Genomic DNA, 12,527 nt, shown 5'->3' on the forward strand with positions numbered 1-12,527 from the left:
TATTTTTTGCGGCCAGCTTCACTTCACTATGTTCTTAATACACAGTCTTTTGTCTGGGGAATCTTTCTTACTTGGCAGGAAAATTATTATTTCTACAGTTTTTTTTTTCTGATTCAGTTGAATTATTACACAGTTTAATACAAACTATATATCAGTAAATTCTCCAGCAGTGGAAACAGCTTAACACTGTCATGGATGTTCCACTGTGGAGAGCAAAACATTATCTGCTGACCAAAGCAGGAGTTTATCCTCAGTGTGACTAAGTCTGTGAATGACGAGACACAGACAGTGAGTGTTTGAATTGTTGCTCCAAAGAGACTGTGGCTGGGAAGATTTCCAAAAATGAGGACTGCAACACCAGGGCTGCGGTCAAAAAGTCTTTTTTTTTTTTTTTCTTATGAAGGTTGAAACTAAGATAAATGAGCTGAAGTCTCTGAGCAGCAACATGATCACAGCTGCTCCACTTCTCTACATGAGGAGGAAAGGAGCTTCAGTGCTTCCTATATTATCTCCTTTAGCAGAGGAAACACTGGACCTTCCTTTAGGAAAGGAGTGGAGAAATACCATCCCACAATTCCTTGTCCAATCTCCATTTAAAGTGACGCACCATTGTAGTTTCACCTTGGCAGACCCACATAAATGTAGAAACAACAGAGCTGCTGTTTTATGTTTGTGACTCGATCCAGAACCGATGGAAATCCTTGTCTGATCCACTGAAACCCAAATCCATAAATATAGATTTATTCACATGTGGCATTCAATCTAATTCAATTCAATATTATCAAATATCAGGTCAACCACATTGCTGCTAAAGTGCTAGGGTTCATTATGATATTTTTATGTTATATTGTAAATCTTATGAAAAATATTGCATATGGTGGGAAATATCGTGATATTCAATGTTATCAAATATCGGGCCAGGCCTAACACACAGTTTTCACTACAGATACACCTCTGAAGAATGTCGTTTGTTTTTTAGTCTAATGCTCTTTATTCACTACAATGGAAAGCAGATAAATGCCAACAGAATTACTGTGGAAAACACACAATGAGCTGTAGAGGAAGAAGAAGCTGATGTGAGTCAGGAGGCCTCACCTCATTGCACTGATTGCCTAAATTGATTGCACCTGCAGCAGGCAGCAGGGCTGGGGCAGTCTGCTGCCTGCTGCAGGGAGAAGCTGCTTTTCCATGCAGCAGTGAACCTGTGCTGCTTTCAGTTTCCCTATGTTAACAGCAGTCTGAACACACTGACTTGGAAATGGCTCGCAGGTAATGTCTGTCCTCATCAGCATCACATTACTTTGTTTAGAGCTTTGGTCTACACCATGTAGTCCGTAAAGTGTACAGGTTCTAATGTGATGGAATGACCATGCTGCTTATTTCAGATTATCCTGCGCCAAAGTGTTAGGGTTCATTCGGACCCTGACCCTCAAGAAGCCTCTGGAGCCAGAGGGGGGCGACTCCAGCTTCTGCCGATGCCTGACCACCTTGGACCTGGTGGGTCTGGGTGTCGGGAGCACGCTGGGAGCCGGTGTTTATGTGCTGTCGGGAGAGGTGGCCAGGGAAGTGGCCGGCCCCAGCATCATCATCTCCTTCCTGGTGGCAGCGGTGGCTTCTGCCTTTGCAGGTCTGTGCTACGCAGAATTTGGAGCCCGTGTCCCCAAGACGGGCTCAGCTTACCTCTACAGCTACGTGACTGTAGGAGAGGTGTGGGCATTTGTGACCGGCTGGAACCTGCTGCTGTCCTATGTTATTGGTAAGTGATGTAGGTGAGAGTGACTTTAGTTTCCACGAGTGCCCAGCTTTCCCCCTGATTTCAGCAATGGCCCAAAGATGAACTATGCATTTATGTCAATGATATGAGATATATAGTATTTGTCAGTTCAGTAAATCAATGGTCCAGTGTGGAATGACCCAGTCCTGTGCCACAGGGATGGTCATGGCACTGGCCCAAATGCTGTGGGTGGTGACGGTGGCCGTGTTATTTATAATATTTGACATTTTAACATTTGAAGATTGAATCTAGTACAGACCAAAGTACCTAAAGTCGTGGTGGTGCAGTGGTTATCTCTGGTTGGGGGCACTGGTATGGTTCTTTGTCTCCATGTTTCAGCCCTGTGATGCAGATGTGGGTGTTGCCTGCCTCCTGCCCAATGTCAGCTGAGATTATTTCTACTGGTTTTAATCCCCTGGTCTGTTGGTTTTGGACAAGAGGAGAACCTCTGTGGATAATTCCAGTAGTGACGATGTGATTGACACTGAAGAAGACCAAACCAAGCAATCTGACTAGAATGATGGTCATGGTGGTGCAGACCACAACTCCCATGATCCCGTGCTACTTTGCAAATGTCACCAAATACCATCTTTTGTTATTGTAGTGATTGGGAGTCTCTTAGCGGCAGAAATCACATACAGTCCATTTAATGGTTCTGTAACAACATTATCACCATATAATCCTCCCCTTCCCCATTTTAAAAAATGTAATGCAGTAACATTTACTTGGAGAACATTTCAACTGACTAAACTAAGTCCATTTTTAGAGCAAGTAATTTTAACTGAGTAAAATGAGTTTACAAAACTTTCAAATTAGTACAATTTTTCCACTCTGAATCCAAATGTCTGTATGTTTGTTCTCCTCAGGAACGTCGAGTGTAGCGAAGGCCTGGACCGGGACCTTTGACGACCTGATTGACAACATTATTGCAAAAACTCTGACTGAACATACACCCATGGACTCACCTGGCTTGGCTCCATACCCAGACTTCTTTGCTGCCGGGCTCATTATGTTAATTGCAGGTAATATTTTTAACTTTGTGTGAAAGTTATAATACAACCAGATATTCTTCAAGCTGAACTTCATTCACAGTTCTAGACCTTTTTCTTTATTTTCAGTGATACTTGCATATGGAGTGAAGGAGTCGGCGGTCCTGAACACGGTTTTTACTGCAGTGAATGTAGCCATTTTGTTTTTTATCATCATCTCGGGCTTCATTAAAGGAGACATCAACAACTGGCGCATCAGTCAGGAGACGATCCTGAACGCCACTCGACAAACGGAGTAAGTAACATTCATGCTAATTCGTCTTTCAAATGATCTTCATTCAGTTACATATTTAAAGAGTCGGCACAACTAATTCACGTAAGAAAGCAAAAGGCCTCGAGTGGCGCTTAAAGGTGGAAACAATGGTCGGGCAACAACTGGTATGAACACATGCAACACCAGACAATTTGACACAATGCACTATTTCACTATTTTGCACACAGGTAAATACAGGTGGTAAAACATATTAGCACATACCTGTTCTTATCAGCTTGCTGCTGTGCTAAATTTGCTGTTTGTATGCGCTGTCAGGGGGAGCGTGTCTATGTTCCCACAGCCCTAATCCTATATTCCTACAGCCCTAATCCTATATTCCCACAGCCCTAATCCTATATTCCCACAGCCCTAACCCTATATTCCCACAGCCCTAATCCTATATTCCCACAGCCCTAATCCTATATTCCCACAGCCCTAATCCTATATTCCCACAGCCCTAATCCTATATTCCCACAGCCCTAATCTTAACCCTAATTCTCAAAAATTTCAGTGGAAAAAAAAGTTCTAAGAAATGTGGGAACATAGGGCTGACCCCCCCCCCCCGGGTTGGGCAGCCGTGTTTGCTCTGCGGAGTTTACCCATTTCTACCACATGGTCTAGATGACTCCCACTGCTGTCAGGTTTCATAATCTTCTCAGAAAGATGACTGAGGTCCGGAAGACCTGGTCTTGAGCAGCCGGGCCGTGCTGAGACCTTTTTAGAGAAGCTGGTGCAAGTTAAAAGCTGCACAGGCAACAGTGTTTTCAAACGCCAACATAATTTACAGCACAACCTGTTGAATTATAGCAACTCATATTCAAACAGAATGTAACATGGAATCTTAAAACAACCTGCATCATATCATATCACTGACTGTAGCATTAATCTCAGCTACACGTGGACAGGATTTGGCCCTTACTCTGCACTGCAAACTAACAAACAACCACACAACTATATTATTTGAAATAATGAACATATTGTTTCTGAAGAGACAAATTGCTGTTTATTTTTTCATGTTTTAAACAAAGTGAATTTACAGGCTACATTCTCAGATGCAGATATGTCAACACTACAGCAAATAAAATTCTGTGACAGTGTGACTGAAAACCTTTTCAGGTAAAACGTCTGTAATGGAAACATGAGAATTGACACTCTGAATGACAGCAGCTGATTCATTTCTTTTCTTCGTAAAGGAACTTGACATCAGCACAAAATGAAACTGCTGACTTTGGTGTTGGCGGCTTCTTCCCCTTTAGTTTTGATGGGACTTTGGCTGGAGCAGCAACATGTTTCTACGCCTTTGTCGGCTTCGACTGCATCGCCACAACAGGTACTGCTGTTCATTAAAGTGAGGGTACAGTGTGTTTTCTTAAATGACTTAAAAGCAGGGTGTGATCTGGAACCGTACTTGGAGTTCAGGGAGTCTAATGCTCTTGACCTGCTCTTTCAGGTGAGGAGGTGCAGAACCCCCAGAAGGCCATACCTCTGGGGATCGCAGCATCCCTGCTAATCTGCTTCTTGGCCTACTTTGGCGTGTCGGCCGCTCTGACACTCATGATGCCCTACTACCTGCTGGACTCTCACAGTCCTCTACCTGTAGCATTTGAATACGTTGGCTGGGAGCCTGCAAAGTACGCAGTGGCCGTGGGATCTCTCTGCGCACTCTCAACAAGGTAGTCCTACAGATCTGTAGTCCTACAGGTGGGGCTTTGTGAGAGGGTAAAATGAACTGTTCGGACAAAAACAGGGAGATTCTGGCAGAGGAGTAGTGTTTTAGTACTGTTTGACCCCTGGGAGGAAAGTTGGGTCAGAGCGGACAGAGAACGAGGATATTACAGGAAATACAGTCTGCATTGTTTGTGTAAAATTGTTGTAAATGGCTGAGAAAGTTGTAGTTTAATGTGAACAGCCATCTGTTATCACAAACAGCTGAATATTGCCTAGCTATTGCTAAGATGAAGAATCACTGGTAAAATGATTAAACTGTATTTCTAGAATCCACTGATTGCTTGACAGAAATGACCAGCTGAAATCAACTTAATATATTAAACTGATGGTGTCTTCCACAGTCTCCTGGGAGTGATGTTTCCAATGCCTCGGGTGCTGTTTGCTATGGCCAGAGATGGCCTGCTCTTCAAGCCTCTTCGCTACATGAGCTCCAGGCAGAGTCCTGTCTTAGCCACGCTGTCCTCAGGAGCTGTGGCCGGTGAGGCTGCTGCACTAAACACAGATAATCTCATCTAAACATTATCTGGCAATATCGCGGCAATATGCCATATCAACTTTCTGAAGATCAGGGGCTGTATTCACATCCTAAAGTTACAGAGGCTCATAACTGGCAGAATTAGGAGAAACTCCTAAAAAGAAGGGCTCTGTAAACCCTAAATCTAAACCTCCTAAGGTCTTGATGTAGGTGTACCTCACAAAGCCGTTAAGCGCTAAGTGTAGCTTTTCAGTCCAAGAGGAGACGGAGGCAGTTACTTTGTCGTTACTATAGCGATGATGCATGAAGCTATCGCGATGTCATGTTCAATGTGACACACACATGAACAATGGAGCATATCAAAGGGACACCAAATGGAAAGGTCTGCATTGGCAAATGGTCTTATTCTCTTTAATGGGAAAGTGGTCTCAGACTTTTGGACCCCACTGTAAATCTCACCATGAGATGTGTCAGAGAAGATGCCTGAGAATCATCACATTTTAAATCCACTGACAGTGGTCTGTACATATATTGGGTACATTTCAAACAGGAGCTGCCAGTAGGTAATTCAGCATACATTAATGTCACCAGTTCACACAAATGTGGGCTGAACAGATAAAACACCAGCTGAGTTTACTGATGTTACAGCCCATTTCAGCTGATCCTGATGCTTCCAATTTGTCCTCATACTGCTTCCCAAACAGGCCTATATGTAGGTGTTGGTATATTTCCAGGTTAGCAGAAACATTTCGATTTCTTACATCAACTCAAATTTCACAATGAGCTGACAAATTCGAAAGAAATGCTACTAGCAGCTCTTCATTTAGACCCACTTTAAAATAAGAAGACATCTCTGACCAGCAGGCATAATGTTAGAATCCCCCCACCCTCCCTGAGACAAAGTAAGTCCAAGGGGGGGCTCAGTTCAGATTCACCGCAGACGCTTGTTTATTCATGTATTTAAATGTTTTTGCAGCTTTCATGGTTCTGTTATTTGACCTAAAAGCGCTGGTTGACCTGAGCTCGATTGGGACCATCTTCGCCTACACTCTTGTTGCAGTGTGTATTCTCATATTAAGGTACGTACACTTGGTTTAAAGACATGTAAACCAAATCTGGTCAGTAAAAGAGCCAGAAATTTAAGCAAATTCTAGACTGAAAGGATCAATCTATTCTGCCAACGGAGTCGTGTTAAAGTTCGACCTCAGCTGTTGTTTTGTTTTTCCTCCCAGGTACAAAGAAGACAGCGGTTTTGTCCACAGACCAGAGCCGTTTACAGTGATGGGATTGTTGAAGCCTCCGTTTCGACCCACTCGCCGCACATCTAAAAATGTCAACACAGTCATCATCGTGATTTGTGAATAATCCTTCACTGTCGCCGGTTTCCTTTTTTCACCTTTTGCGCTGCTGTGACTTGTTGCCCTTGATGATCATTCAGTATGGTGGAAAGTTTACACACTGGCATTTCTTGTTAACACTAAAACTATTTATGAGAATACACTTGTGTGGTTTATGTATAACGCTTTTGCCACCCCTGGGCAAATTGCATTTTTTTTTTTTTTCCTTTCTTTTCTTTTTTTGGCTGGACTACAGCGGCAGGGGCAGCCCATGACTGACTGACTGACTGACTGACTGACTGACTGAGTCTAACATCCTCAAAAGTGCAATCAGCCGATCGCCATTGGCTTTGCTTCCTGGCACAAAGAATGTAAATGAAAGAAAACCAAATCAGGAAAACCCACAGAAGCCCTTTCAGTATTTCATTTACATTTACACAAAAGAAATACAAGAATCAAAAGTGCATTAACAATTCAGTCTGCTTGTTATATTTAATTCTGTTCACTGCAAAAAATCAACAATGTGTGTTTGCCCAGGAGTGGCCAGATGTGCTAAAAGTGCTACCTTCCAGAGATACTTGCACACACAAACATTTTGCTTATCTTTTTATTTGATTTACAAATGAAACCTTGAATTTCAAGAAAGTTTTTCCTGAAGTCTGTGCTTCCGTTCCAGTGTTCCTGGTGATCGTTTTAAGCGCGCTGTTGTCCGAAGGCGTGGATTCCCTCCGCAGGAGAGAGCTGTGGAGCGTCCTGCTCTCCGCTGTCCTCATGCTGACTCTGGTCCTCGCTGTTGTTGTTATCTGGAGACAGCCACAGAGCAGCGCTAAAGCTGCTTTCATGGTAAACAGGAGGGGTGATGGTGGGGGGCACTCGGCTCTATATGCAATATTTCACGCAGATTGAGGATTTGCAACTTCACAGCTCCGACATGTTGTTTGGCGGGTCAGTTAGTGGGCCTGACTAAGGGGCTGTTGAAGGACACTCAGGGTTTGCAGAGCATATGTGATGTGCCCATTAAAGGCTGGTCAACCCAGGTTAAACCCCACTGAATGACAGTGCTGTGGTGTGTAGCTTTCAGCTTGTCACTAACTTTGAGACCCTCTCTCAAAATTCTGCAAGGAACTTAAATAACAGTAACATTTAAAAGATGCATTAATTACTTTTGTAAAAGTGCAGAACCAATGATTCTTTTTAATTATTATTTCAGGTGCCCTGTCTACCTGTGATTCCTGTTTTAAGTGTCTTCATTAACACCTACCTGATGGTTCAGCTGGGAGGAGAAACATGGATCAGCTACGCTGTATGGATGGCCGTGGGTAAGAATACATACATACAGCTTTTAACTACTCTTGATAACCAGCTTGGTGTGGAATCTTGTACACTTTCAGTCCTTTTTTTTAAAGAATGATGTTGATGTCATTTTATACTTTGCTTATTTTCTTCCCATGTAAAGACCATCACCAGCAATGTATTAGTCTGCATTTCAATACCTTGACTCCTCTACTTTTTTTTTTTTTTTTTTTTTAACTGTTAACAATGTAGTTTATTACAAACATTACTTAAACAGGAGGAAGTAATGTACAGTCTTTGTTAGGGACTATTTTCAGGAGTGGATTAATCCACATGTGGTGCTCTAGTGATTGTTTGGGCCAGCAGAACTTCAGACACTGCATCCAGAAAGCCTTCAGACCCCCTTCATTGTTTTCCTTATCAATCTACAATCAATACCTCATAATGAGAGTTAGAATTCTTTTTGCAAATTTATTAAAAAGGAAAAACTGAAATTTCCCCTGTAGTCTATCTAACCTGTTTGATTTTAATTATACATATTGTTCAAATACTCCACTCTTTGAAAATGATACTATTATTGTAAGATGATACAATTCTGAATCATTTAACAGTTCATTGTTGGTTTGGTCTTTTCATGGCATTTGTTGAAAAATATAATATAATATTGCCAGCCCTCAGCTCTCATCACGTGTGCATGATGGAGGAATCTGGATTAAGAAAGGCAACATTTTAAATCTCATCTCTGTGCTCAGGCATGATCATCTACTTTGGCTACGGGGTTCGTCACAGTGTCCAACAACAGAGACTCAAAGAGGCTCGCGCTCTGCTGAATATTGCTACAGGAAATAACCGTGTGGTGGATTCTGCTGCTTGATGTTGTGTATTGGTTAGTGTGATGTGTCACTGTCCACTTCCAAGTTAAGCTGGCCACAGAACATGTCTTGTTTTATTCAGCACTCAGCCAAAGTGGGATTGAACTGAAGTCTCCCGTCATGTTTTTATGCTAACAAACAGAAGTATGTGTTGTACCTAAAAATACATACACTGTAACTTATAAATATCTTAAGTCATTTTATCCATTGTGGCTTGATCAGTCATTCAAGACTGAAGTCATGGATATTGCTGTTTGTCAGAAAATAGACAATGACAGAAATTTTAAAATTGATCTGTAATGTTGAATGAGAATACGTTTAATAAATTGGTTTAACAAATAAATATATTTATATAATAAATATCACTTGAATGGATATTAGTTGAAGTGTTTTTATTTTCTTCTATGCCTCGGCACCAACTACAGCCAGGGACGGAGGCATTATGATTTCCGGTTGTCCATCCGTCAGTACGCACATACATAAACCCGTCAATCCCATTCTCGTGAACGCGATACATATTCCTGTAAAAACAAGGATGTGACCTGAAACTAGTCTGAGTGGTGTGGGCAGTCAACCACGAGAAGGTAATTCAAGTTTAAATTTGTGCCAGATCCGGCACCGCCCAGATTGGGACCAGCACAACGGTCCGTCAGTCTGTAATTAATTAAAGTTTGGCACAAACATTCACTTGGCCTAAGGATGAATTGTATAGATTTTGGTGGTCAAATGTCAAAGGTCACTGTGACCTTACAAAACATGTTTTTGGCCATAACTCTCAAATTCTTTCACTAATTATGACAGTTTAACTCAAATGTCTATAAGGATCAAATGAAGGGATGGCATTTTATGTTCTGTTCTGTTCAGTCTGTTTGTGGCCTTTAATGTAAGGACGGATGCACACTGAGACTTTGCTTCAGGTCACAGGCATGTACACGTACACACACACACACACACACACACACACACACACACACACACACACACACACACACAGGCATGTCACACACACACACACACATCTAACTTGTATGTTTTTCCCCGCAGCTGGTGGTTGTCCTACACTTTTTTTTTCATCCTGTTCCCCTCCTGTCAGTCTCTGTGGCTCACCTGAGCAGCTGCCACCACCAATGCTGAAAATGAGTCCGTCAGGGAGACACACACACACACACACACACACACACACGCCCTATTAGCATCTCAAGATTGGCCATCCTGAGGGCCAGATGCCTGCGACCTCGCTGTGCCCCCTAAATGCAGAGTTATTGTGATTAAAGTATGATTGGCAGCGCTGGTTATTAATTCTAATCTTGGGCACATATGTGGGGTGGTGGGCAGGGGGCAGGCAGCGGTGTGTGCCAGGCGGATGCCACGCGGAGGCTAATTCACTGTGACATACTATCAGAGCACGGTCGCGAACACACTCCACGTTCCCTCGACGCACACACACCCTGCTTATAGGCTACACACACTTCTCTAATGCACATGAGAGGGGTTTCGAGGAAAAAAGGTTATCTTTTAACAACACACACACACACACACATTTCATGTTTACTTCAACACAAAAGTGGCATTTCCTGAAACCCATAAAGCACATCATTTGAAAGCAGAAGCAGCATGTGTTTAGAAAATCTTTTCCATCCCAAGACTCATAAAGGTCTCACATTTACCACTTAGAGGCAGAAACTCAAGTGATGGGTGATTTTGAAAATATATTTTCTTCCCTCAAGGTAAAAGCCTTGAAGGAAATGATGTCTCATCCGTCTTAATAAGTCTCTTCTCAGGTTAAGATGTCTTCTCCACGGCTGGAGTCAGCCTGTAATTACAGCAGGAAAGGACTGAGTCTGATCACTCATCAGGGTGATGTTGACATTACAGAGCATAACGAAAATAACAGCCGTTTAAAAAGCTCTAACCAGCATTACTTATATTAATTTACAACATAAAAAAACAGTTAATGATATTAAGTAAAACATTTCTGACACGAACACTGAGTAAATGCAACCAGAAACCACAAATACCACTTGTCAAAAATCAAATATGTTTTTCAAATGCAGCATGTGATCGGGCTTACAAATGGTTTAGAGTCAGATTTCAAGCAGACTGTTAGGGAAAACAGAAGAGTAGGTTCTCCTGTTTCTCCTGCAGAGGGCATTACAATATCACACAAGTTAAAGTGCACTCGTACCTTTCCTGGAGATGACATGGCCGCATAGAGATTGTCGTGTGCAAAAGTTTTGAGTACCGGTGGGAAAATTCATTTTTTCTTTGTTGATTTTTAAAGTGAAATGGGGTGGAAGCAACCACTGCAGTAAAAAGGAGCAAGTCTTCAAATGTTTAAACACTGTTACTGAATGGAAAAATTAAACAGTAATTGTGAAATGTGAAAAAGTTTGGCCAGCCTTCTTCTTAATAAATCTCAGAGCTTCATTAAGTCACTGGGCCTTCACTTGATGAACTTGTTCGGACGTGTCAGGCAGGTTAAGGAGCTCCTCTAAGCAACTGAGTGAGGATCGGAAAATCAAGCTCCCGGACTCCTACAAAGCAGGCAAGGCTGTAAAAAGGTATCGAAGCACTTCCAGAATGATATTTCCACTGCGCGTTAAATGTCGTTAAGAAATGTTAGTTAAGGGAAACTGTGAAAAGATCTGACTGACCAAGAAAACTTTCAGATAAACTGCAGAGCTGCTGGACAGAAAGGTAAAGCCAAACCCTGAGGACTGGGAGGACATGCAGCAAAGTTTAACCGACACAGTGTGATACGCCACCGTGAACTACCTCAAGAAACACAAGCTGAAGTTAGAACAGCCCCAGACTAAAGTACTGAAAATGTGTGAGTAGATTGCAAACATGCTGTGTGTCTGTGTGTGTGTGTGTGTGTGCGCTAAAAAACGCTGCATGGGTCGTATTAACTGCTTTTCTTCTTCTGCGTACAGCTGTATGGTGTGGCGGGCAGCATGTGCAATCATCAGTACAGCGGTAGGTCAACGGGTGTCAGCGGATTCACTCCTATGTACGCTTGGAGTCCCTGACTCTTTTAAACGACATGAGGAAGTTGTTCAAGCTCTCTTAATGCTGGCGAGGAAAGCCATCATGGTGAAGTGGGCTCGGGACAAACCCCACTTTATCTCCCTGTGGAAATCTCTGATCTCTGAGGTTGTGACTCTGGAAAAAATAGGACGTTACATCGATGGAAGAACTGATCTGACAATTCATCATTCGACCACTCTGTATTGTTTCTCTTGTAATGTAAGTGCTGTGCCTTTTATCTCCTCTCATTTATATACCAGTCCTGTAACATTACATTATGTTTTGTTTTGTATGTTTATTTAAAAAAAAAAAACCTATATAGGTTTAAGAGTACACTTTATTTTGAATATTTTCACCATATTTTCCTTTGGAGCTACATTTTTTCAACCACTGTTCTACCATATTCCTACGCATATGCGCACCTACGCTTAGCTCTGTCTGACTCAAACAGCTGATCAGTGGAGTGATACAGTGGTTACCAAACAGTTAAGATAGGACCTGCAAGTTAGGAGGGTTCTGTAACACGACCCTGAACCCACGGTATTATTATTCTTCCTCATTTTTGCCTATTGATTGCTCAGTGTATGACCTACCCACTAAGTTCTACAGGCAACACCTTTAACACTGGTTTATATGAGGATAGAAAGCAGATGCATGTAGAAGCTTAAAGTCTGGCTGAAGTCTCCTCTAAAATAAACCCCCCCCCCCCCCCCCCCCCC

The 12,527-nt window shown here is 42.3% G+C and overlaps 1 protein-coding gene across 1 annotated transcript; it reads left to right on the plus strand.

The window, feature by feature from the left end:
- The first annotated feature begins 1,258 nt into the window (after positions 1-1,258).
- LOC111669553 (cationic amino acid transporter 2-like) lies at positions 1,259-9,087 on the plus strand. Its single transcript, XM_023425914.2, has 12 exons — positions 1,259-1,269; positions 1,386-1,756; positions 2,641-2,796; positions 2,893-3,058; positions 4,270-4,406; positions 4,527-4,749; positions 5,146-5,282; positions 6,256-6,358; positions 6,512-6,636; positions 7,293-7,459; positions 7,827-7,935; positions 8,662-9,087. The coding sequence occupies exons 1-12, from the start codon at positions 1,259-1,261 to the stop codon at positions 8,781-8,783; spliced, it is 1,827 nt and encodes a 608-aa protein (XP_023281682.1). The 3' UTR covers positions 8,784-9,087.
- The last annotated feature ends 3,440 nt before the right edge of the window (positions 9,088-12,527 follow it).

Source organism: Seriola lalandi, unplaced genomic scaffold (assembly GCF_002814215.2).
Source record: "Seriola lalandi dorsalis isolate HSWRI2012SDOR001 ecotype SW California unplaced genomic scaffold, Sedor1 jcf7180002054795, whole genome shotgun sequence".
Taxonomy (NCBI): domain Eukaryota; kingdom Metazoa; phylum Chordata; class Actinopteri; order Carangiformes; family Carangidae; genus Seriola; species Seriola lalandi.

What these genes read in the sequence shown, in the direction of transcription:
- LOC111669553 (XM_023425914.2), top strand. An exon ending in CTCTGCGCACTCTCAACAAG is followed by an intron (nt 4,750 to 5,145) that starts GTAGTCCTACAG and finishes TGTCTTCCACAG; the next exon opens with TCTCCTGGGAGTGATGTTTC. An exon ending in CACAGTCATCATCGTGATTT is followed by an intron (nt 6,637 to 7,292) that starts GTGAATAATCCT and finishes CTTCCGTTCCAG; the next exon opens with TGTTCCTGGTGATCGTTTTA.